The sequence below is a fragment of the Trematomus bernacchii genome, unplaced genomic scaffold (genome assembly GCF_902827165.1).
Source record: "Trematomus bernacchii unplaced genomic scaffold, fTreBer1.1, whole genome shotgun sequence".
Classification (NCBI taxonomy): domain Eukaryota; kingdom Metazoa; phylum Chordata; class Actinopteri; order Perciformes; family Nototheniidae; genus Trematomus; species Trematomus bernacchii.
Genome location: NW_022987727.1, coordinates 3,807,805 through 3,833,275, shown reverse-complemented (window position 1 = coordinate 3,833,275; position 25,471 = coordinate 3,807,805). Strand labels below are relative to the sequence as shown.

The 25,471-nt window shown below is 40.4% G+C and overlaps 1 protein-coding gene across 4 annotated transcripts; it reads right to left on the bottom strand.

Annotated features, from left to right (window-relative positions):
• slc16a4 (solute carrier family 16 member 4) lies at window positions 1-25,130 on the bottom strand. 4 transcript variants are annotated; one of them, XM_034144876.1, is made up of 11 exons: window positions 24,705-24,976; window positions 24,296-24,476; window positions 22,903-23,039; window positions 16,780-16,912; window positions 16,227-16,359; window positions 15,857-16,000; window positions 15,486-15,647; window positions 14,668-15,321; window positions 8,706-8,917; window positions 6,268-6,361; window positions 1-3,080 (listed from the first exon to the last, which is right to left on the bottom strand). In XM_034144876.1, exons 4-11 carry the CDS (start codon window positions 16,894-16,896, stop codon window positions 2,872-2,874), a joined length of 1,725 nt encoding a protein of 574 aa, XP_034000767.1. In that variant the 5' UTR covers window positions 16,897-16,912; window positions 22,903-23,039; window positions 24,296-24,476; window positions 24,705-24,976; the 3' UTR covers window positions 1-2,871. The 4 variants fall into 4 exon arrangements, with proteins under 4 accessions (XP_034000767.1, XP_034000768.1, XP_034000769.1 ...); XM_034144877.1 differs by having other exon boundaries at window positions 24,296-24,372; XM_034144878.1 differs by having other exon boundaries at window positions 24,296-24,369.
• Between the last annotated feature and the right edge of the window lie 341 nt (window positions 25,131-25,471).

Below are 25,471 nucleotides of genomic sequence, written 5' to 3'. Positions count from 1 at the left end.
TGAGTGTGGCATCAGTTCATTTATTATCTGAATCACACAATAACAGACTTGAGTAACAAACCCGGGAACCAGAGTAGTGACAAAACAATCATTTCCCATAAATGCATTTGCTGCAACAAAAACACCATCAATCCGAACTGAGCTCATTATCAGTGGAGTTTCAGACATTACCAAAGGGGACCAACTCTTAAAATATCCTGAAGCAAGTATAATACTTCCAAATCAATATCTTATTTTACATTCTTCCAAAACATTTCATAAAGATGTACTTGTACGAATATTCAGGGGCCCTCATTCACAAATGCGTACGGATGGTGAATGCAACTCGTGAGCCAAAAGAGCTTTTGTGCATGACTGTCGTTATTGAAACAATACAAAGAGCCTGGCTCAGTATTGTGAAAGTGAGATGAGGGGGAATAATGTGGTACTAATTTACTAATTGAGGCAGCATTCTTTGAGTAGAGGTCTTCCTCCGCCACGAGAGGGCAGCGTTACAAAACACATCTCTATCACTGGCTGCTGGGCCCTCAGTTAAGACTTCAAATAAATGAATTAGTCATTGTGGTCTATACATTTCAACAGTACAATCTATTTGTACTTATACGTTTCAAGTTGTAGGTAGGTCTCTAATGTGTCTTTGGCTGACATCACAGGAAGGTTAGTAAAGATACAATACAGTACCTTGTAAGGCAAACAGTGGTAAAAAAACAAAGAGTTCATTGAAAACACAGATAAACCATCATAAAAAAAAATCAAACAACCAACGGACTACCACATGTGAACACAATATAATTATACATTGCATTGCCATCAATTGGCTGCCTGCAGGTACTGTAAAGGCTGGGCAACCGTTTAAAACCAGTCCAGTTCATATGGGCAATATGGGAGAAATGCCTTTGAAACAGTCTTTCAGTGATTCACAGACCTACAACATGAGACTTAATCACACACAATGACACAGAAACCCTGCTACACAGCAATACAACTGTGAACATATTTAGGAAGCATTCCTAAATCTCGAGCCAACACACTAACAGGAATTTGTGTATTTGCTACAGTTAAAATGATGTGCAAGTGAGCTATCAATGAAAGAAATCTCTCTGTGTGCACTTGCATAGAACGGCTCACAAAAGATGAGCTAGACGTGACCGTGTTGTAGTATGGAGGTAAAGCATGATGTGAAGTGTCAATGTATTAGAAAAACCATTGAAATAAATCATTACTTTTCCCACTAAAGGAGAGAGGCACAGGCTGGTTTGTAGTATTTAGAATTATTAAAAAAATGTTACTGAAGTTGAGATAATAAAAAAAGTACAAACTGTAAACAGATTCAAAAGTGATCGAAGGGGTTGAACTGTCATCCAAAGTGTAAGCATTCGAAGGAGCAAAGGTGAAATCAGTGTAAGTTTTAGATATGAAGCTGAAATCTGTGTTGGGGCTGAAAGCATTTAACATTTCCCATTTTGTTCCCTATTGGCAGCCATTTGTTTAATGTGATTAATGTGGTTAAACTGTCAGCTTAGGGATATAAGATGAAGGCAGCTGAGGTGAAAGCGAAGCAGTTGAACTGTCATGTGTGAAAAATGAAAGTGAGAGACCTTTAAAACCCTTCAGTGGCAGATAGTATGCAAGCAATGACAAGAATAATGTCAGGTGGATTACAAATGAGTTACCGTTAGGTGTCAGTTGAAGAGGTTTTGAAGTTTGAATAGTTTGCCCAACATGCTGCAGTAATTGCAAGACGAGAGAAGTGTCTATAATATTAATAATAAAGACATAAATACAAGAAGATAATTATACTTCTAAATAGTAGCACATGCCATACACTCTACCCCTGGGCTTAAAATACACTTATTGGGGCAAGAGATTAAACTACTGAAGCAGTTGCTCCTTTTTGGCTTTGAAGAGCAGGCTACATTTTGTGTCAAAAAAGTAGCCTGCAATTTAGTTGTTGCCAAATATCTTAAAGGTGCAGTCAGCGATTCTCATACAAATTGTCAAATTCAGCAAATATCTGCTCAAGGCAGACTAGCTGTCATGTTTGATGAACAAATATAAACAGCTCTGTAAATTACAATATAAATCTATGGCCATAGAACACTGCTAATCAGCAACATGCTCCGGACAGGGTAAGAACGTGGGTGTATAAAGGGAGAGGAGGGGTTGTTTGGGTGTTGACTTCAAATATCAACCACCTTTCTCCAGAATTGCAGACTTCCCCTTTCTCCAGAATTGCAGAATGCACGTTTAACCATCTGGCAGTTAGAAGATCAAATGTATTGCAGAATAGGTAAAAGTGCATACCAGTGAGTACAGGTTTATAGAAAATAAATGAGTATTTGTTCATGGATGTGTGCTTCAATTAATGCCATCACAGACATTAGAGGAGGGTTTTGGATAACATGATTTCAAGCTCAACTGCATAGCTTAGTTTCCAGCAATATACCGTGTAATGCAAGATACTGTAAAGTGAATGGAGTTTTCTTTTTGCATTGGAAAACAGATATGTTGTGTTTGAAGATGTAATTGTTGCAAAGTAACTAATAATTAGTTGTGCTGGATAATATATACATATATATATATATGGGATTATCTTTAGTTTGGATGCATATACCTCTAATAAGAACATGAATAAGGGCTAAAATATATTGCAAAAAACACTAACATTTTGGCTCTTTAGAAAGTTCATCATCCTGACTATTGCATGTTCTCAGGCGTGGTAATGTGGTCTTCTCAGCCCGTTACACCGCTGCTGAAATAAGGGTCATTTGGGTCCCGACTTTAAGCTGGAGACCAAAGTCCAAGGTATGCGAGCCCATGGAAAGTTATGAGCATGCTGGTTCAAGATCGCAGGCCTCTCTGGGTTCATTCCTACACAGCGCCGTTCTGCAGGCGGTCGGGGGTGAAGCAGCCGTTGGTCTTACAGCTGCTTTCCGCTCTCGTGGTCTGGGTCACTTCTTTTCTGTCCTTCCAGCGATGAGCCAGAGGCTCCAGGAACAGCGAGACGGAGGAGAGCAGATAGCAGAGCCCGGCCAGATAGAAAGAACAGTCGTAAGTCTGAGTGTAGTCGTACAGGAAGCCTGCAAGACACAAGCAGGATGTTTAACAGTCTGGTGATATAAGTAAGTAAGTAACATTTATTTATAAAGCGCTTTTCACAGACATAGTCACAAAGTGCTTGACAAAGCATTAAAATATCATACGAATAAAGACGTGCTAAAAACGACTGCCTAAACAGGAATGTCTTTAACTGACAATGACAATATATTGATTATTACACTGAGCATTTCCATACATAACAACCAAAAACTATATTTTTTTAAGAGCAATTGATTTCAGGTTGTATATTTACGTTAATGGCTATTAAATGTTTTTATTTAAGTTAACCTTCTATGTTTTGAATTTGACCCAAACTTTTAAACTTCATATGTTTACATTCATGGGCGTCACAGCCATTATATGAGGGTGGGACAAGTCCCCCCCACTTTTTCAAATGGTTAGTTTAGACCCCCCCACTTTTACTATGCGGAAAGTCCGTGAATCGGTCTATCCACTCGCCGCACTTTGTAGAGCGCTGTGTCAGTGCTTCACTATCAAATGAAATCCATTCCACTTGCTTATTGAGAGAATGCCCAAATCAATGAAACTCCGTACCATGTTTTCACTGCTACTTTGTACCAAGGCAGATTCTCACATAGCGCGCACATGTTCAAGGAGTGTTGTCATAGTTGGACAGCTCAGATCTGTTGTATGAAGCGATGCCGGTAGCGGAGGTAAGGCACACACACCAAATGTTCAGGAAATGGTTAATACAGCGAAAATCAAAGCTGACGATCTCTTGGTTTGATATGTTTTCTCCCCCAGACAACATGGACATAAGAACATTTTTTTCAAAGAAGAGGAAAGTAAGTCATCAGCTGGTAGCAGTTAATCAGTTAACAGTGATGGCGGCGTCTCACTTCTGGAGAGGAGTTTCGTCTTTATGTCATGATAGAGAGATACAAATACTGAATAGTTTAGATGAGAAAAGGCATCGAAATGCCAGGTTACTAGTAGTTATCATGTAAACAGGGAACATGAATAACCCGATCTCTCTGTGCTCATGTAAACACCATATCCCCAATATGATCATAACCGGGATAATACTCATAAACGGCTTACTGATGTCCATGTAGAGACGCAGTCAGTGTGTTTTACTGGAGCCTCAGTTCGATAAGAGATTATTTTCTGAGTTCTTTAATTTAGGTACTCTCTCTCAAAATGGTAATGTGCATTATGTTTTAATTATACTTCTTATCATTCAGAAGCTTTTTGTGTGTGTTTATGTTTTACTGAGTGCTTATAGGCTATTTCCATCCCAGTATTCAGTTAACTATTTATTTGCTGTGCACATTACATAGACTAGCTAATATTCTACCTACTGCTTGGGACTTTGAGTCTTCAAAATGTCCAATGTCACAGACTGGGACTTACTTTAGAGTCAGTTGTATTTACATTCAGTATGACTTGTTATGATTCAATGTGAAAGAGTATACTGCTCAATAAATAATGATCACTTCACCACCTCTCTTGATTTTAAGGAAATCAGTGGGGATATTGAACAGGAAACATTTCAGTCAAGGGGTATCATATGACCAATATAGACAGAAGAGCAACATTTATTTGAACATTTAAGTCAATGATACCATTCCTAGGTGAACTTAACATCTGTATGGAGTCAGATCAGTCTCAATATTAATAAATGCTCACAGAAGGATTCACAAATGTATTTTGCGATTTATATATAAATGACTCTCCACAACAATATCTCTCAATGCACTCACAAATATTTATTGTTGTGTATAAATGTACAAAAAATGGGCATTTAAACTGCTTTTTATTAATTCAAAGACAGCTCTGAATTAATAATCAAATATGTTTCCTTTCTTTACTACTGGATGAAATTACAAAATGTACCCATAATTTCCCTCATGCTAGTATAGCCACATAAAAGTATCAAACCACCTGTTAAAATGCACCAGAATACAGGAAATCTATTTTTTTTCCCGCCCCCACACCCCCCGTTAAAAATGTCCCCCCCACATTCAGGATGCTTCCTACGCCCATGTTTACATTACAGAATGGGCAGGGCTCACATTGATAGCATGCGTGACTTCAGTGTAAAGTATACTGCAGGTGACGCAAAGCTTTCTGTGTTCCTGTGTCTTTAGTCTTCTTTGACATTTCACTTCAGCAAAGTGAAACCAAATAAAAGGAAGGTATGGCTTATGGTTTTATGGTTGACAGACTATTAGAAATCCTGAAGAGCTGGTTGTAACAAAAGCAATGTTATCACAACCTGTGGCCTAGAGGAGAGACCACAGTTTGCCTGCTGTTACTTTACGAACCACAGGGATGACAAACAGAGCCACATGCTATTTCCTTACCACGCTAAAAGGGGTCATAAGTCACATCTCAACCCCGAAATCCATAAGCTTCTCTGAGAAGGGGCCATGTCAATAGGTTCAATGGAACCCCATGGTTTAACTGGGGCCAAACAATACCCAAGGGCACAAAGAGGTTTTTTAAAATGACAAATACCTAACATATTCCCAGAAAAGGGAAAATAAGAGATTATCATGATGAAAGATGCTGTACAAGTCCTCTGCAAGAATGAGCGCTCTATATATACACACCAGTTCATGTGTTACAGACATGATTGGCATCTGTTTTTTTTTTCTGACTTAGAAAAAGCGTAGTTTGTTAAAAGGAATCTGCCACAACATGGTGTAACGACAAACTGATTCCAGATTAGAAACAGCTCTCTTACACTAACAAGCGCAATCTGCCATCACTTAAACAAAGTGACTCAAACCCAGCCATGGACACAACGCTGTTATTTTACTTCTCTGACTCGCTCTTAGGCAAGATGAAATTTGACCCGATAACCTCTGTAGGCATTTCTGTCAAAGCAACGCCAAAGTCCCTGTCTGCATTGATGGCTGCACCAACTATCGGTGGTTTTTCTCCTGTGTTTGAGTTTTCACAGTCCATAGTGACAGCCTACACCCCATGAAAATATGTGACACAACTACCCCCTAAAAACGATATATGTTCATAATAAAAAGCTTATCTACCCTTACACTGATCACTCACTCTGAACAATGACATCATGGTTACAATCCAATACATGTGCAGTGCATATGTACGTGTTTGTTATTGTGTGCATGTCTGAAAGTGGGTAAGCACATGTCTGACAGAAGGTTTCTCATGTTGTTATTTTCTCACCTGCCAAAGGAGGTCCTGTGAGGCAACCCAGGCCAACAAAGAACATGGAGAAGCCCATGGAGTTGTTGAGTTTGTCCGCCCCGACAAGATCTACCTGCAAACCACAACAACGACACATTCAAGCTTTTGATGGACAGGATGGATAACCTAAAAAAGTTGCACTGTATTTAAGCATTACAAAAACAAATACCAGGGAAGCACACTTTAAACTACTGTAGGAGTGTATATGTGTCTAGATGTGTATTTTGCTTAACCTAAAAACAACACATGTGCAGAGACAACTAGTGCAGCCATGCAGTCTAAACTCCCTATAAAAACATTCAGAAGGGAGAAGTTGGTGCGTTTAACATGTTTAGAGTACTATTTACTATTCTCCTAATGTAAATCTTTCACTAATATAGATTGGCCTAATCCTTAGTTTGCTTTGGCATATATCTCTGAGCTGAATTACAAAAATAATTGAATTATGTTCATAATGATAGCTCTGACCCCTGTGCTTAGCGCTCCTTTAACCACTTTGAGAGTGGCAGCATGTTCCAGGCCTGTGTTTGGGTGTTGGTAGTTGGGGGATCCTTTTATGTGCATTTTATTTAGAGGTCGAAAGTTGTTCTTTAAATGCAGTCTGGCTTTTAACTGACAAAAAAAAGTTTGGAGGTAAAATCACAAAAGCCCTAACCTGTCCAGTCAAACATGTTGAGGTTGAAGCATGTTTTAGGAGTGGCAGGCATGCAGCTGTTTTTATTTGTATTTATCATGTGGGTTCCTATTAAAAGCCTTCAGGGTGATTTTCATCCCACATTTGCATGAGCACAGCTATAGAACTAAACAACAAAATGTTAATCTGATAAAAGAAAAAACAAGTTTGGCTGAATCCTCCATTCACATTCAGAAAAAAAAATCACACTTGTCAACAATAAGTCCGGAGGCATGTCCTGCCTTTTGAGATGACACAACACATTGCACGGTGCTTTTGTTCACAGGTGTGATATGACCCAACAAAACTGTATACCTGCTGACTTAATATGTTGTCCTCCTACCCATGACACCACTTGGGACACGTATCCAACGGTCTTCTTCAAGGATACATTTCCCTTTCTGTGAGTGACACAATGATGTAATGAAGCAAAGTTCTTATGGTACAAAGGCCTAACACGCAAATACTCTGATATCCCTTTTCCACCCAAGGCTTAACCAGCTTTCTCTCTATGACCTTCTCGCCCCTTTTCAGCGGCTGAGGTTATTGGTATGCATTGCTCCCGGGTTGGGACCCAGGCCATATCTGAATTGTTATGACCAGTGATTACCTAGTGTTGACTGGCTTGGTTTGAATATATTAAGAGGACTTGTACTTGTACTCATGCTTAGCAATAGTATTTTAGCATTGTCAGTGTTACATGTTTGCGTAGCTCAAAGCACCACTCAGTCTAGTATTTTGGTGTCACTGGGTTAGCGGTGCAGAGGTGTGAGGAGAAGTGCAGATGGTTTGAAGGTTCTTTCAAATAAGTCAGCGCAAAGTGAGTTATTGGTATGTATCTTAGACCCTTAATAAGAACAGTTGTCTCAACCGGCTGCCAATCTGATTATCTTTATCTTGTTAACTGTTCATTACTGGAAACTTCTTTCCTTAAAGGTCCCCTATTACACTTTTTTTCATCAATATTATAGGTCTCAGATATATACAAAACATGTCTCTGAAGTGTTTGGCTCCAAACACCAAACAGATCATGCATTGTAGCATCCCATAATCCCCTCTGTTTCAGCCCTGTTTCAGAAGTGCTGATTCTCTGTCTGTTACTTTAGATGAAAATAAGGAGCCACTCCCCACGCCCCTCTGAGAGATATTTGGTTAAAAATAACACAATGGTGCTCTAGGAGGAGATTCAGGTGATAAGGTGGGGGGGGGGGTTTACCTTGATTGGTTATTGGCTAATGGTTACACAAGCCAAAAAATCGTTATGACATCATAAAGTGGCCAAAATCTGATCAGCTCATTTTCAGACATGTTTTTATATAAATTGATCAGGACAAAAAGTGAGAAAATCTTTTTTTCAGAAACTTTCAGAATCTCTTTACACAGAGGTATGTTTATGTTACATGTTTATGTAAAAAAGACAGGAAAAAAATGGATTTTGCATAATACGTGACCTTTAAGTAAAATTGTATGCCCATATACACATTTCCAATTTTTCAATTTGTGAACAAAGGACTATACTAATGGATGTACCAATTGAGCGCTGTCTCAACTTCCAACTTATTCTTACTTATTTACAATAAGCGACAAATGAGTCCACTAATTCCAATCTAAAAGCTTTACTGTGAATTTAAAGTTACCTGTAAAGTAGAGCATTGTTGAACATCTAAACCCTACTGTGCTAGATTCATTTGTCTGAGAGATAAAAAAAATGCATAGCCATGTTCAGAGAGGGTGTTCTCCTTACTAGAACGGGCAGCAGCAGAGCCATGTATCCACCACAGAAGATGGCAAAGAAGACAGCGTAAACCATCAGCAGGATGTAGGAGGTTGCCAGTGGGCAGAGCAGGTTGACCAGGCCACAGAGGATCAGGTAGGCCTTGTGATAGTGGTATTTATGGAGCAGGTACCTGTCTGTCAGCCAGCCGGAGGCCAGCTGTGCGATGGTCTCTGTGATACCTGCAATGGAGGGAGACAGGGCAGACTTGTAACATTCAATGTAAAACTGTGTCTTGGTGGTTTGAGAAAAGGGGTAAAAATGAAAGGCAAGTAAAAAGGAGATTTCCGTAAAAAGCTATTTTAGTAAGCAGTATAGTATACCTTGCTGTTTTTTATGTATTTAACCAGAAATACATACATGAATGCAAAAATCCTTATTGATATGGAGTGGATTATATTGCTTGATTAAAGTAAAGGAAGATGTTCCTAACTGTTTCTTTAAGAAAGGAGTAAAAGAAGAGCGGCAGGCAGGGGAATGCTAACAATAAAATATTCAGGCAGTGACAAGAAGCTGCTCCTTGGTAATGGAGTCTTTGATGGAATCTAAAAAACAAGACCATCGCTGCTCTTTTCACCTTCAGATAAAAATGTCTTCATAACCAAGAAGGTTCCTATTTAACATTTAGAAAACAGATCCAGTCCAGACACACTAGGTAGGAGTATAATATACTACTGTAATGCAAGATACTTTTTTAAGGTATGGGTGCAAGAGTAAAACAAACACTATTAATGGTATTAATATCCATGCAGATTGTTCAGTCAGGCCTGAAACATCTCAACTATCTGCATTACCATAATATTTAGCACACATATCCATTTCCTCCTCAGTTATAATTGGAACATTGTCATTGAAAGCATGTCTTGTTTATCTCCAATCATCCCCATTCACCTGCCACACCTATATTTCCCATCAAATCATATGCAGACATGTTGTTTTGAACTATGACATTGATTACGTAAAACAGTAAATATATTTGTCCTCGAGATGGTGTTCAGGTCATCCTTGAGGGACAAAGAACAAACACAGTTACAGCAGACTACACTGGTCAATATGCGCATTTCAGCTGATGCTTAGTGACACAGAAAAAGTAAAACGTCAGCCACAGAAGTTACATGCAGGGACTTGTGAGCATTTATTTAAAATCATGCAATTACTTAATTAAAAAAGTGTGGGAGAGTTGTGCCTTAAGATATATGGGTCAATGTGTATGTCTGTGTGCGTGTGTGAGACTGAGGGTGGGGCAAAGAAAGAATGTGAGGGAATAATGATGCTTTGCAGCAAACAGAGGTTTGCATTAATAACAAACGCTATGTCTATTTCAAGTATCAGTTGTTGCTGTCCATGAGAATGTTAGCTGGCAACATATCTATCTGTTAACATCTGTATTACACTGGCAACACCCAGGCAAACTACTCGATATGCATTCCGTCAGATCTGATTGATTGTTTGCTCCAGTCGGGTATGATGACTGGGCAGATATGTGCTGTTCTCTGCTGAGGTCAACTGGAACGTGATAGGCAGGGGAAACTGCAGTGGTGTATTGACCGCCGCAGGAATAGCTACAAGCAGGAGCACTGAGTCATTGATCAATGAAACAAACTGGTTCTATGCAGATCAGAGTTACCCATCCTTTGCTCAGCCTCTGCACCACAACTTCACATCCTGCAGCCACTGACACTCAGTTTGAACTTAACAAATATGACAATAGATGAATCACTTAACATAAAGTATGTTGCTGAGTAATAAGATAAGATAAGATAAGATGGACCTGTATTAATCCCTGTGGGGAAATTCAGTAGTTCAAACTGTAGATGTAGATGTGTTTAATTCTGAATGAAGGTTACATTCATCTACACATTCATCAAAAGATGGATGTCATAATTGAAGATCCGCCTTATCTTCGCTCTTCAAGTCTTCGAAGGAAGTTCAGATGAATAAACAATGAAATGCCTCGTCAGTGAGAGCCCTAGCTTTTTCTTACATAACAGGCCAAGAGCGTTTCTGTGCTCCAAGGTTAGAAAGATGACATGAGGCAGCTGTGCTGTGTTTATGTGTCCTCCTCTAGCGACCCAAGACAGTGTCCTGGGGTGTCCCCTGCTTGCATACAGACAAGTTCTGAGTTTGCTTGTGTGTTTTAGCCTCAGCAGGTGAGTTCAGGGCTGCAGCTGTTCTTGGAAAAAAAAAACCTGGTACACTGCAGCTTAAATGTGGCCTCTCTAAGATAATAAGACATCAAGCTTACTGCATCAGGGACTTGATTAACTCTGTCCGTAGTGCTGACAGGTATAGAGGTGTACACTATGTGCATGCTTCTTGGCATTAACAGACCACAGGGGGTTGTAAGGCTTGGAGAGGTGCATTTTTCTTTGCTTCAAAGAGGGACATTCTGTCACTAGAATAAAGCAAAGGGTTATAAAAGGCATGTTGGTTTTCCCAGCTTCTCTGAGGTGGCAGTTGGCTTGTCTTGCCTCCTCTTTGCACGTATTGCTGCCTCAGTGCCGCTCTGCAAAGTATCAGCCACTTTAGAACAAAATTGGGAGCCTCTCATTGTCACCACGCCAACAACTTCACTCGGCTTGCAGTTGCTTAGCGACTGCAAGCCGAGTGTTGGTGGCAGAGGGTTGACCAAGAGAGAGCCCCGGACGATAGTGGCCTCCCTCCCTCAGCTGAGTCAATGGGCCTCTATGACAAGCGCTGGGTCGGGAAAAAGAGGGACAGCGGGGCACTTGGATGCTGGCTTTGTGGTGTGGGTAGCACCCCGTCTCTCTAACTCTGGCTCTCTTTCAGTGCAAATGACCAGAGAATATGACAGAACAAACATGTCCGAGCCAAAATAATCTGTCAGTCTTGCTGCTCGCTGGCACTGCTCGCTGGCGTGAAGCTCAGAAGTGTTATGGAACAGACTATCAGGGAAAATGTAGACATCTATATCTTTTGCTTTGGTTACAACTCTGACATTGTAGAAATTGGTTCAAAAGCCCATCATGCATTAGTTTAAGAGAATCCTTATATGGTGGCGTTTTATGGCACCTATCTTAGTTTTGTCTGAATCCATAAATGTTTTCATTTTAGTTGCGTTTCTGCAGGTTTTTCACATTACCTAGTTTCACACCATTTTATCCAACAGTGTTGGTATCCAGCTGATGCTGCTATCAATGCTGACAAAGGAAACACCAATCACAGGCCATTCCAGGGATAACTGATGTTACAATTGAACTGTCATTTTTGTTGTGTCATAAAGACACCTTTCACCTACTGCCTCCGTCTTCAGATGACTGAATACTTAAGCACAGAATACAAAACAGAAGCATGTAACTCATAAACGCATGACCCCATCTGGTGCATTTCAATTATTCACAAAGTCTGACATGGCGCTCTTACAGAATTACATGCAAATGTGGTCAAAATGTTAATGCTGTTTTTGTGGCCTCATCGATGGCATACTGCTGAACCCACCCACCCTGGCCACTGGTCCAAAGTTCAGCTTTTATATAAGCACATTCATTACATAAGACTGCAGAGTCTGAGCAGCTCACAAATAATTAATGCCTAGAAGGAGACTTTTTTTTTTATCGCTTTTAAACCAAGAAACCTGGACATCCCTCTTCACAGTGGCAGTGAAATTCCTGCTGAAAGCCACATTGAAAGATAAAAGGCAGCAATCTACCGTCTATTCAATCAGGAGTGGGATGATTTATATAGAGGCTCAGTGCGGCTGTATTTCAGACACAGTCACATGCAGACTGAAGACAGAAGATCAAATTACCTTTTGTCATGGAAAAAGTTTCATTGATCAAAACCACCAGTTTAAAACAATAAGGTGTTGGAGACATGTGACAAAACTTAAAAGTGACAACCAACACGTGCCGTATGTAATTCTCCACTAATACGTTTTGAATACACTCCTGTGATCTTGAACTATTCAAATTGCTGAGCTGGCAGTTTGGTGAGGGGTGGAGCTGGTGTTGAGGCTCAGGTTTATTCTTACCTGTAGGCTGTGGTGTAGTGCTTTTTGGTTAATAACCGGATTGCACCTATGATGCAAGAGCATGCATTCTCATGCATGGTTAAGTAATGTCTCACATCAAAGGTTTTGTAACCGGTAAATCAGTCGGCATTGATTTATGATATCATTTATAGTACCAAATGCTTCTTCAGCTCATGAAATCCAGGACTGTTATGTTGACAGTGTTTACCATTATTAAATATTCTAAAAACAACAGCAGGCTGCTAAAATACAACCCAGGCCCGGTTCTACGGGGGTGCATGAGCATGCATTGCACCCCCAATTGAATGTTATGCACCCTCTATTAAAAAAAGAGAACGGAGCGAAAAATACAAACAACAAATTGTGTCAGGTGCGCGTGACCTGCTCCGCTGCGCGTGCATCATTTCCAAAGTGCTTCCACAGCAGTGACACACATCTGTGGATAATCATGTATACGAAAATGGTTAAAGCAACCATCACTAAACGCCAGCAACACTGCATCTACTGCAGACAATAGCAACAGGTCAGATGGGGATCACGTTACCCGGCGTCGTGGACACTAACACTCCCGCCTAACTCGCCGCCCTCGCCCCCGGAGCAGCAGTCTTCCTCGCCCGAAACACCGCCGCCCCTCGGCGGCCCGCAGGTGCCAGGGGACCACGGCAAAACAGAGCCTGCCCAGGTATATCTAAACAAGTACCCAACTCGCCTGTACAGTGGAGTAAGGCGGTAATTTTGCAGCTCGTGGTATAAAAATAGACAATGGCGAGAATATTAATGTAAAAATAGTGCCATATTCTGCCATGCCTGTAGAAATGTTGAGTCAAAAATAATGCATACAATAGCACAGATGCCTTCACCACGAATGGCTACAAAAATATCTCATATCCCAAGCTTATCAACAAGCTAATGTTGCAGCTGAAATCTCCAGGTCACAAAGTCAACCTCACATGATGATGTGATACCAGTTTTCAAGCACAGTAAATATTCTCTTCCCAGAGTATATGATGGGACCAAGGTGATGATGTACATGGTTTTAATAATACGTTTGCCTTTCAATGTTTGCCATTTCAAACCATGAGCTGGTTCAAATAATATTTGCCTTGATTTACAATATGTTCTCATTTGTTTTATCAGTACAGTTTTGTTACTGTTGCTTTCTTTGCCATAGTCCACTTTGGACTGGATGGATTGCACTTTTAACACACTTGACATGTTCTCACTTGCTTGGTTTCAAAACATAACAAATGCCATAATCTGTTCATTGGGGACCATAACATCAATGCTATTTTTCCTTGCTGTTGCCGGCCACTATTGCTCACGTAAACCTACTAGTGCTGCACCCCCTGTAATCTCAGATGCACCCCAAGTCATTTTGTTCTGGAACCGGGCCATGCAGACCTAAACAGATCAGTCAGTTATTATTTGATATTCTGCTTTGTTTTGGTGATATTCTGTCTTTGTTAATTGTAGTCTATTTATGACTGGCTATTTTTAATCTCTTCATACCTTTATTTAAATTATTACGAAACACACAGGTTTTACAACAACTTTTTTTTAGAATTGTCTTGTCTTGTCTTGTCTGAAACATGTTTACCAAAGTTTTGAACTTCTCGACTTCGAGAATGCCAAGCAACCAACCAAGATTCAGGCAAATTACCCCCCGTATAAACCACAAATGCACAATAAAAAGAAATTATTGTACTGATTAGACAAACAAGATATCTTGTCTAAATAATGAGATTTAGAGTTCCTGGTCCTTAGTTTGCAGCTACATACTTACTTTGCTGGATTTGGATGGTATCAATCTTCTCGTCTAACTTTTGTCAAAAAAAGGGAATAGGCTTTATTTATATCAGAATGTCTAGTGCAACTAGTGTAGTAGGTACTAGGTGTATCTTAAAACACATAGTATAACATTATGTGCAATGTTTGCCTCACCTGCCACAGAGATGATAAAGGAAGCATCCATGGCACCGATGCCCAGGGTTCTGGCTCGGGCAGACAGGTGGAAATATGGGATGAAGTAGGCCAGCTGGCTGAAGACCAAGGACCAAGTGTAGATACAAAAAAATGGGTTCTTCAGCAGGGAGAAATCCAAAACTTTGGCATTTGTGACCGTCACCTCACTCGGTGTGCTGGCATGCGACGTCAGTCCAACAATGGTGGAGCCATTCATGCTGCCGTTAACCTCCGCTGAGCTGTCTGGTGTTGTTGGCTTACACTGACCTAAGTCATTGTGGGCCTCATGGCCATTTACACCATTAAGGACCAGTCTTGTCAGTTCAGGGTTTGCGGACTGGTCCGGAAGCCCTGGAGTACATTGGCCCCCCGGGTTCTCAGTGTCCCTGTGAGGGGGAGGAGGAGGGGATGGGGTTGAGTCTGCTTTGGAGATGCCATTGGATAAGTGAGAGGAGCCATTCAAACAGTTCTTAGTGTATTCCTTCTCCAAGGAGCTCTTGAGGGAAACAGCCGGGCTCTTTTGAATGGGAGAAGAGGTAGGGTTGGACACGGGAGACTTCACATTGAGTGGTCGCAGAAGCATCCCAGTAGCCACCAGATTCAGCATGAGACCGCCAAGAATCAGCATTGCGCCTGTTTGGGACAAAGAGGTGTCAGAAATCAATATGTCACCTTGTATATTTGCAAGGTTACACATACTAGTATTTCTTCTTACACAAAAAAGGAAATACACCAGAAAACATACTCACATACATTAAACAGTGTGCACCAATTATTTACAGATTATTCCTGCATACCTTGCCAAGCATACTTGTCCAGGAGCAGCTGAGTGAAGGGAGCAAGGGCAAAGGTCAAACCCATCCCAGAACGCCCAATTGCATAAGCTGTCGCTAACCTCTTTCGGAAGTACATCGCTGTGACCACTGAGAAGGCTTGGTATAGTAGTGCAAAACCCATTCCTAGGAGGACAAAAGAAGATTACTGTGATCAGACAGTATGTCCAACACATCAATGTGAGCAGACAAGAGAAAAAAGCATTTAGATAGATGGTTAGATTGGATTTCAGGCAAAGGATGACCTTTGTTTAGCATTGTGGTTTCAGAGTCATTAAGGAAACAGCATGTTTGAGTCCCTGATGCTTTTAGCCTTGTCCCAAACTTCTACTCACCAACTATCATTCCCATGCTGACGTAGAGGTACACTACGCTGTGGGCGAATATACTCAGGATGAAGCCTCCACTAACCAGCACCGCCCCGGCGATGGAGGTCGCCCTGGTTCCTAGCTTGGCACAGGCCACAGAGGCAATGGGTGCTGCGGAGGATACAGGAGAGGAAGCACAAAGAGATAGATCATAGACCTTTTTCATTTTCTGCCTGGAGACATGCAGAGAGTAGTAGCTTCAAATGTTAAACGTTTTGTTCTCTTCTTGTACAGAAAGGAGACAAATAAATAGGAAAACATCAGAGATATTATTTTTATATCCAGTCTATAAACTCAACAAAAAGCTGTGTAGGGGGGGCTTTTTTCAGATACAAACCTCCAGACAGACGCAGACTGGACATGATGGAACCAATCCAGCTGATGCTCTCAGACGAGCCGCCAAACTCATCTTGGAAAGCCACAAAGAAGATCCCAAAACTCTTCAGTGTTCCCATTACGAGGACATTTACCTGCACACACACAACAACGGGAGAGATGAAATCAGTGCTAGCAGAGACTTAATCTGAGGTAAATGTATTTATATTTATTTTATATTTTATTTATTATATATATTTTAAAGCTTGATAAGGGTTCTTTTTACAGGCTTCATTCTGTGAAACACACATTATGGAAACTAAGGAAAATGAAAAATTATATATGAAACAAACAAATATACATTGAGAAGTATTTTTAAGTAATTGGTTAAAATGTAGTTTTTCACTGCCATTACTCGGCAGTGAGTATGTTGATTAAAAAATAACACATCATTGTCTAAAAACATTTCGATCACAGTCTTTTGGAAAGCGTCTTTTAAAGAATAATTGCACTGGTCAAAATTGGGCAAAGAAATGTTCGAGATGTGGTATCATGAATAACAGAGGTGAACATACCAGGAAGCAATGCAGCACCACCATCCAGCCCCAACCTCCATCTGGAGGGTCCTCATACTCGATCTCTTTTTCCTTCTCCTTCTTGATGGTCATGGCATCCTTCTTAAACAGGTTCATGGCTGCCTTGGTTTCACTAGGACAACAAATCAAGAAAACATGACTAACTTCAGAATGATTAAGGCTGTATAACAAGACCAATCAAACACATCACAGCTGAGCCTATAAAGAATCAAAGAGTGTGGCATAACAAGCAGGGACTTTCTCAAAAAAAAAGTTTTATTATTGTTTTATTCATATCAAACTTGATATTAATTACTTCTTCTTTAAAGTGGTTTACTTTAAACAACTTTTCAAAAAATGGTTGTTCAAGATGATCAGAAATCATTCTGGCCAATTCAAAAGGACAAAGGATGTTTGAGATACATTTTTTATCTTTACGTAACGGTGAAGAATACAACTGTGAGGGTAACTGACAGTAGTGCTTTATTAACTTATTAAGTCACTGATCTGTGAAACAGGACAGTTACAGTACAGTTAACATGGTTACTTTTCCACCCCTTTTGCTCATATTACAGCTACTGCACTAGACTCAATAACTCAGCAGTGTGCCAATACTTAATGATGTCTATCTTTAAGCTCCCCATCAGCACGTAAAAGCGTGTCCTCACAATGATGGGCTAAAGTTTGCCTCAAAGGTGATGATGTGTTAACTTTTTGATGTTTCAATTTGTGAACTCAAAACCCCTGAGGCAGATAACTGCAGATTGAAACCTAAAAAACCCCACACCTCCTTCTACAAATGGACTTTTTAACAATTTAAAACCACAAAGGTGCTGCGTAAGTGCGATTTTGGATTAAACTATTCTGGACACAAGAATTGAAGCTGCAGTAATAACTCTCCTTTCATCCCATGCTGATACAGCAGCACTTTTGTGTAGTTTACTAAGTTAGGCTACAGAATACCCAGAAGAGCCAGTAAAGCCCTGATGACAACGATGCAGCAGGATCTCTGTTCTGGAACATGGCGCTGGAGGTGAAAACATGCTCATAATATATTACTGAGTGAATTGATTATTGAATGATTCTTGAACTAAATGTCATGGGGTTAAGACTTGAAGAGTGAACCTGTTTTTTTACGAGAGGATTGAGGAGTGACTGGTGTTGAGAGCCAGCTACTGGAGCTTGACTTGACACCACAGCAGGAACATATGACCTTAAATTTGAGCCTTTTCTGGGACATGTTTCAAGTGGATTCTCCTCCCAGGACTTTGACTTGTATCTGCAGATTTGTATTCAGTATGGTTTAAAGAAACATGCAAGACGTTGTGTATTCATGCACAAGCTCAAACCATGTCAAACAAGGACAAACAGATCAAATACGTAAGGGATAATGTGCAGCGACGCGGTCATTATGGGGAAAAGAACACCGACAGGCTGATCAGGAGCCCGACGCGAAGCGGAGGGATCTAGATCTGCATGAAGGTGTTCTTTTCCCCATAATGACCGCGTCGCTGCACATTATCCCGCTTATTACATGGCCACATTCTCAACAAAGTAATGATATGACTCCCACTATTAATTGAAATGCTTTTATGGATTTAGAAAATGATTTTCTTGATTTAAAAAATAGTTGTATGTATTGATTTAAATTGACATGCATCCGCTAAGGAAAATAGTCCGTTGTTACCGTTTGAAAAACGTAGCAACGGCAGAAAGGCGGAGCTTTTTGATTACAGATTTGAAAACATCAAGAATAATGTCAACGATGCAGCAGGATGTCTGTTCTGGAACATGGCGCTGGAGGTGAAAACATGCTCATAATATATTACTGAGTGAATTGATTATTGAATGATTCTTGAACTAAATGTCATGGGGTTAAGACTTGAAGAGTGAACCTGTTTTTTTTACGAGAGGATTGAGGAGTGACTGGTGTTGAGAGCCAGCTACTGGAGCTTGACTTGACACCACAGCAGGAACATATGACCTTAAATTTGAGTCTTTTCTGGGACATGTTTCAAGTGGATTCTCCTCCCAGGACTTTGACTTGTATCTGCAGATTTGTATTCAGTATGGTTTAAAGAAACATGCAAGACGTTGTGTATTCATGCACAAGCTCAAACCATGTCAAACAAGGACAAACAGATCAAATACTCAAGAATAATGTCTGATGAAACACAATTAACAAACAAATACTGATCAATATTAGGATTTTAACTCAAATTAAGTCAACATTAAAGCTGGATGCAAGGTTGGAGTTGTACAAATGGCAAAGGGTAAAACTCTATCTCCTGTATGAACATGTTATGTCTTATGAGCCTGTTTTTCAGGTTTCAGGCTCGAAGATGACATGCCCAAAACAAATGACTACAACTTCACTTCTAAAAGGGTTATATGAATAATTTCTTTTATCAAAGCAAGGTTACATCTGTGAGTTGGATGTAGAAGTGTCAGAATCAATATAGATTTTTCTCAGTCAGAGTAAATTCAGATGGAACATAGTAAAAAAAGGTAAATTCTTACCTCCGCCTACAAAAAAACCATTACTTATAGTGAAAACCACCCTTGGATGATGGGTTAGTAGACTAAAAGCTTTAGGAATCCAAACTATAACATATAATAAGTACCCTGTATCAAGATTGAGGCAAAACAAGTTAAATTTGACCTTTTTAAGAGAGATTTATAAAAAAAAAGGTTCCAGGCGGAATAGGCTTTCGGCACATTTGGGTATATCTGGTTCCATCAGTGCCATTTGACCTTTTTCAGGTACCAGACTATAAAAATGATGTATTACATTGAATTATCACCATAGGTATTCATTCCATTCAAAGAAAAAAAAATTAAATTAAAAATTTAAAAAAAAAGGCTTTGGAGCTTAACAGGTTAAGCATCAGCACTGAATCACAGGGTCATAAAATGATCTGTTGCTGGTGTTATAGTATACAGTGTGAAGATTTAGGTGATTATAAAATGACATGGCAAGTGTCATGAGTATGTTGTTTCCTGTTTTATTGTGAAATGTATTATATCCTTTTGTCTGGTCTTGTTTGACTTTTCTTTGGTTTTCCCGCCTGTGTGATTGTCTGATTGTGTTCACCTGCTGACCCTGTGTTTCACCTGCTCTCTCCAGCTGTGTCTAGTCTCGGCTGTGATTAGTCTTGTAATTATATATGCCTGTCTTCCCCAGTGTTCGTCGTCTATGTTCCTGTCCTGTTTTCCCCGAGATACTGCCTGCGTTCCTGACCTTTGCCTGGTCTCCCTGTTTTTGTGTTAAACTATTCGGTTCATCAGCTTTGTTAAATAAATGCCTGCCATCTTCTTTTACTGCCTTTGGGTCAAACATCCTGCCAAATCCTTCCAGTAAATCTGTTCTGCTTTATGTTTTTTGTGTCAATGAACAGGCAATGTTGTTTCCATGCAAAGATAGAAAAGCTTGTATTCTGCTTTACTTGTATCATTGACCAGACAATAGAGTCTTAATGAACCCTGGAATAATCAAGGTGACATGTCTTGAATAGCCTCAGATGCTGGAGAGCAAAGAAACCTTGAGCAAAGTAAAATGAGGGGGCGTGATAAACCTCTGTTTAACACCAGTCTTTTATAGTTTGCATCACTTACTCAGTCCGACTAAGACATGTATAAGGAGCAGAGACCACATTAGGCAGAGCACACAGAGCGGATTAAAAGGGGAATGAATTGCGCCAGTGTACTGTGAGGAAAGTATTACTCCACCATGGGCTGCACACACGTTGTCCTCAGAGTGTGCATGTTTGTGAATGTGCCGGAGGTCTGAGGGTTGGAGCGATGGGGGATTGGAGATCAGAGCTTTGTAGTTTGGTATTAACACTGTGTTACTGCCCACTTCCTCCATTTTCTTTACTGAGCTTCTAGTCTCAGTCTTAATGTTCAACTTTAGTAAGGTTATTGGTGAATAATGTTCTCATGTGTGAGAACACATGAGAACAGTCTTCAGATTGGTCAGTCTTGACTGACCAATCTGAAAACGCACTTTTTAAATGGGCCCTGAGGAGTTTTCTTGTAAACAAGAATTATGTTGACATTTAGTGTTTGAATCTCAATTTAATTTTTACAGAAAACTACTGTTTGTTACGATGTGGGAACAGGATGACCCCACTGCCTCGCCCATCGGCAGGGGTTACTAGTCCAATGACAAGGTTATGATCTTTCGCAGATGTCTCACCTGACAAAGCTGTCAGCTGTGTTTGTTGGAATGCACGATTGCTAGAACTGCAGCAGGGTGAGTGTGTTTGGACCCGGCACGCCCAACCACTCCTTTTGATCATTATTTGACAGTTGAGTTAGTTTGTAAATGTCCTCAGCAGTTTTCTTATCTTTGTTTTGAAAGTCAGTGATGGAGCCGTGCTTTAAGTTAAATTCCATCACAGATTGTATCTTTTGGGTTGTAATAAAAACCTTTACAGAAAGAGGAACACAACATGCATGATGAAGAAGAATTAGGTCAGGATTGAGCAAGATCACTTTTAAAGACATAGGACACTGGACAGGATTGTATCAGAGTAGCAATAACAACTTGAGAGGTGGAAAGGAGAGACAGACGGATTTCCCAGGAAAGAAAGTAGGTCAGAGACCAACCCAGTTTGCCCACCAAACTCCAAATTAAAATTCCAAAAAAGAAGAGATGAATCCTTTACAAAACCAAAAGTGCATTGGCATTGATTCACATAATGGATAGATAGAGATGGAGGGATGAAACCCCTCTTTAATGGTCACACATGCAGAGCACACAGCACACAGTGACATTTGGCCTCTGCTTTTAACCCCAGGCGTCTAGTACTAGGAGCAGTGGGCAGCTATTGTACAGCGCCCGGGGAGCAATGGGAGTGGGGGGGGGGGGGGGGGGGGGAAGGGGGTTGTCCGGTGCCTTGATCAAGGGCACCACGGCAGGGCCCAGGAGGTGAAATGGGACCTCTCCAAGTAGCAGGCCACACTCCATATTTAGGTCTGTTTGGGGACTTGAACCGGCGACCCTACGGCTCACAGTCCAAGCCCCTACTGACTGAGCCACTGCCGGATAAAAGCCTTCATGTGTTTTTAGAAGGACTTAAAAAAGATGAAACTGATTATGCAAGCTTATAACCTCAGGAACTTTGTCCACCTTTAGTCTGGAGTCTGGCTGTTGAACGACCAAAGGACCCAGCCTGAGGATCTTAAAAACAATCAGTAAAATCTTATACAAAGATGCTGTAATTTCTCCTACTGTCCATAGAGGATGGAAAGTGATCCCTTACTATAACAAGAATGCAAGTGTGAGAGGAGGACAATATCACAGACCTCAGATTGAAGGGAAAATGCATTGTTAAGTTCAGATAATGAACTATGTCTTCAGTTATCACAAAAACTCAAGTGGTGATCTTCTAAAGTTCATCTTACTATACTTACCTTGCACAGCAAAACAATATCACAAGATCACGTGAAGAATCATAGGATCACAGAAAATATCCTTGTCTTATCAGGCATCATGATAGCCGTTGACGGGACTAATAAGTGCCCCTTCATGCATGCGAGAAGCTATTGGCGGCCTGGTTTAGGTGTTTTTGAGACAACTAGGAGTGGCCAATTTGTGCCAAAAACAGCAGCGTAGATTATGCAGTGAGAGCAGTTATATTACAACAAAAGAGTATTTCTTCATCAAAAGAAAAACAAAGAGCTTTTCTTTACGGATATATTGTTAAATTATATTCAACCGCAACCATTGTGCACCTTTGGAGGATAACCACTTGCTTTTGACTTACTCATTCTTTAGCTGAACTTTAGACTGCATTTTTGCACAGCTTGTTGATTTTCCCCCTGTCTTTTACACTGGAAACAAAGTGATCTAATTTTGTTCAGAATCGCCAGCAAGTCTGGATGCTGGAGGGGACACATCATACAGAGTTCAAAGTCTGCTATTATCCAAAATCCATTTCAGACTTACGACTATATACAAAGTTCAGTGTGTCTAATTTTTTTTGACCATTTGCTATTTCTTGTGACGCCTAACGTCACTAAGCTTCCTGCGCCTTCACTTAATTTGAAGAATATTTACCAAAAAAAAACTGATTTCTGATAAGAGCTTTTTCTCTTTAAACGGGCTTGTGCAGTTACCTTTGAATGCTGATTTGGTGGGATGCCTGAAGGCTCTGGAGCTGAAGAAAAACCTCAAGAAGCCGATTCTCCAAGTGTCATTCTGGTTGGTCGAAAGGGCACTTGTTACTATGGCTGCATCAAGATTAGCTTTACACCTGAAACAAGAAGTGAAGTAAAATGACACAAAAACATGAATTAGAATTGATGCGGGTGCACACTCATCTTCCTGAAACCTAAATTCAGAGACACAATAACTAGCACTATCCTAACAATTAGTACCAATCCATCTTATAATATAGATGTTGAAATATTTTACAGGATCAAAATTCATCTTCTGGGGACCGCAAATGTCTGTACTGAATTGAATTGCAATCAACCTAACCTATACCCATTGTTGTGATGTTTACGATCAATACTGATAATAACATAGTCTGCATTATAATGGCTTCACAAAGGTGGTAAAAGTACTTTTGTGAAAGGGGGTGGCGGGTCTTTTGGATTCTTCTTTTCTTTTACTTGGATCATTGCAGGATCAACAAATGAGTGGATCCAAGTTGTAATAGCTCCTCAGGCTCCGGGTACCTTTTTTACCCTATTCTTTGCTCTCAGCCCCCGCTTGCTCAGGGGCCATGTGTCAACATGTCCACATCTGCAGGACATAACATAACATTTAACAGGTTTAAGATGTTAAACAGTTTGCATCTCAAGTCCTGTAAAGATTCCTGTTATGGTTTACTTTACAGCATGCCTTAAAAAAACTGCAAACCAACAGGTATTCAAACAGGCCAGGAGCTGTTTGAATAAATGTTTGTTAGGTTCAAACAGTGACAGCACACAACACAGACAATAGTAAGATCGACAGAGCTGAGCCTCAAATAGGCCTTTATCTGATTGTTAGGCAAATAGTACAAAAATGCTGTCAAATATTGATCCTTCTTCTCTCCAAATGTGCAAAAATATTCAGTTGGAAATTGTGTAAGGTGTCATCTAAGAATACTTCAAGTCTGCTGACTGTAATAGACCCATTATATACAGCACACAATTTCCTATTTGTTACCTGCATGCATTTTTCAAACACAATTGTCTTACTCAAAAGTCCTTTTTCAGCTGAATTTCTCTAATGCAGGTGTATTTACTCATGACTTTGTTGAGATGTTGTTACCTGGTTATTAAAACTCAAGGAATTTATTTGATTTATTGATGTTTGGTAGAATGTTTTATCCCTCAAGATAAACCCACATTCAGCCCCTGTTGTCTCCAACTACGAGGCCAGCCTAGCTTCTGCATTGAGTTGTGAGGAATGATGAGATTATGTAGTAAATGCAAGGTTTTCAGCTGAGGGCTTTTGGCTTAGTCTCGGAGGCATACACAAACCCGTATTATTTGTGGGGAGAAATAAGAGAGGTCTTACCGTGTGTAGCTGTGAGCTGGTTGTTATCTTCACTTTGCAGGCCTGTTGCATTGTGGCCCTCTCCCAACCCAACACTGCTGAAGAGGCAAGAATGGAGTCTTTCAATCAGATGCGAAACTTCATGCACACTGAGGGCGTCATCGGACCGGGGGCCAATTGATAAAAAGTGGCTAAAACCTCACTGGTGAAAAGTTTTAAAATCAAAAAAACTTTGAGGGACACAGAGAATCACAGTTTGTAGAGTAATGTAAGCTAGATTCCTCACGGGAAAAGGTTTGGTGTGACAAAACTCTTTCACCAATTAAGACAATTAATTACAATATATTGAGAATAAAAACGTTTTTCGGTCAATGTAGGCTATATTCAAAACTATTAATGTGTTGACTTAAATATGCAAATAAGTCCATACCTGAAATATCCTTCAGTCCTCGACGAGCTTCTGCCGCAATGTTCAATTAGTTTAATTTCACGCGTAATTTGTGGTTTTCTCGCTCCGGGTTTGTGCGTCCTAGAAAGGCGTGCGCGTCACCGGTGAAGTACTTTTTGGCAGAGAGATATTGCTGCGGGACCTTTTTGTCCGGGGATGACCGTGCCATAACTTTGCCTCTATGAGCGTGTCCCTCTGAGTTGCATCTCACATTTCAGGCTCAACAGCGCTGGCTCTACTGAGGAGCCGCAGAAGGCGAAGCCAGGAGGAGCCACGTGACTGAGGCGTAGCAGTAAGCCTCATCACAGGGAGGAAAAAAAAAAAAAGCTCTGCGGTCAAAACATCAGAGCCACCGCAGACTTTACTCAGGTCCGGGCACATGCGCCACCAAGATGCACTGCACTGTCAGTCCCCTCTGCAGATTGGCACCATTGTGCAGTGGACTGCAGGACACACGGGTTTTCTGACACCAATTAAAGCCATTTTGTAAAGTTGGGACACCTTTACCAGAAGATGAGTCAAATGTGTCCGATGCGTTAGTCAAGCAGCTGGAACTCTGTCACGTTACCTACTCCCACCTGCTCCTGTGATCAATGCATTATTTGCAGTTAGGGTTGGGCTGACCGCAACCTCTGAACATTTAATTTAATTTTAATTTCTGGGATGAACAGAGGTAGAAGTATTTGGACTGCATCCAAAATGTGACAGTAGAAACAGTGTTTTTTTTCTTCTTTAAAAAAAAAAAAAAT

Excerpts from the sequence above, each read along its gene's own strand:
- slc16a4 (XM_034144876.1), bottom strand. The coding sequence starts at position 16,896 with ATGAACCTGTTTAAGAAGGATGCCATGACCATCAAGAAGGAGAAGGAA. Across the intron at positions 15,322-15,485 it reads GGACAAGTATGCTTGGCAAG|GCGCAATGCTGATTCTTGGC; the intron begins GTATGCAGGAAT and ends TGTCCCAAACAG. Across the intron at positions 3,081-6,267 it reads CACAGGACCTCCTTTGGCAG|GCTTCCTGTACGACTACACT; the intron begins GTGAGAAAATAA and ends TGTGTCTTGCAG.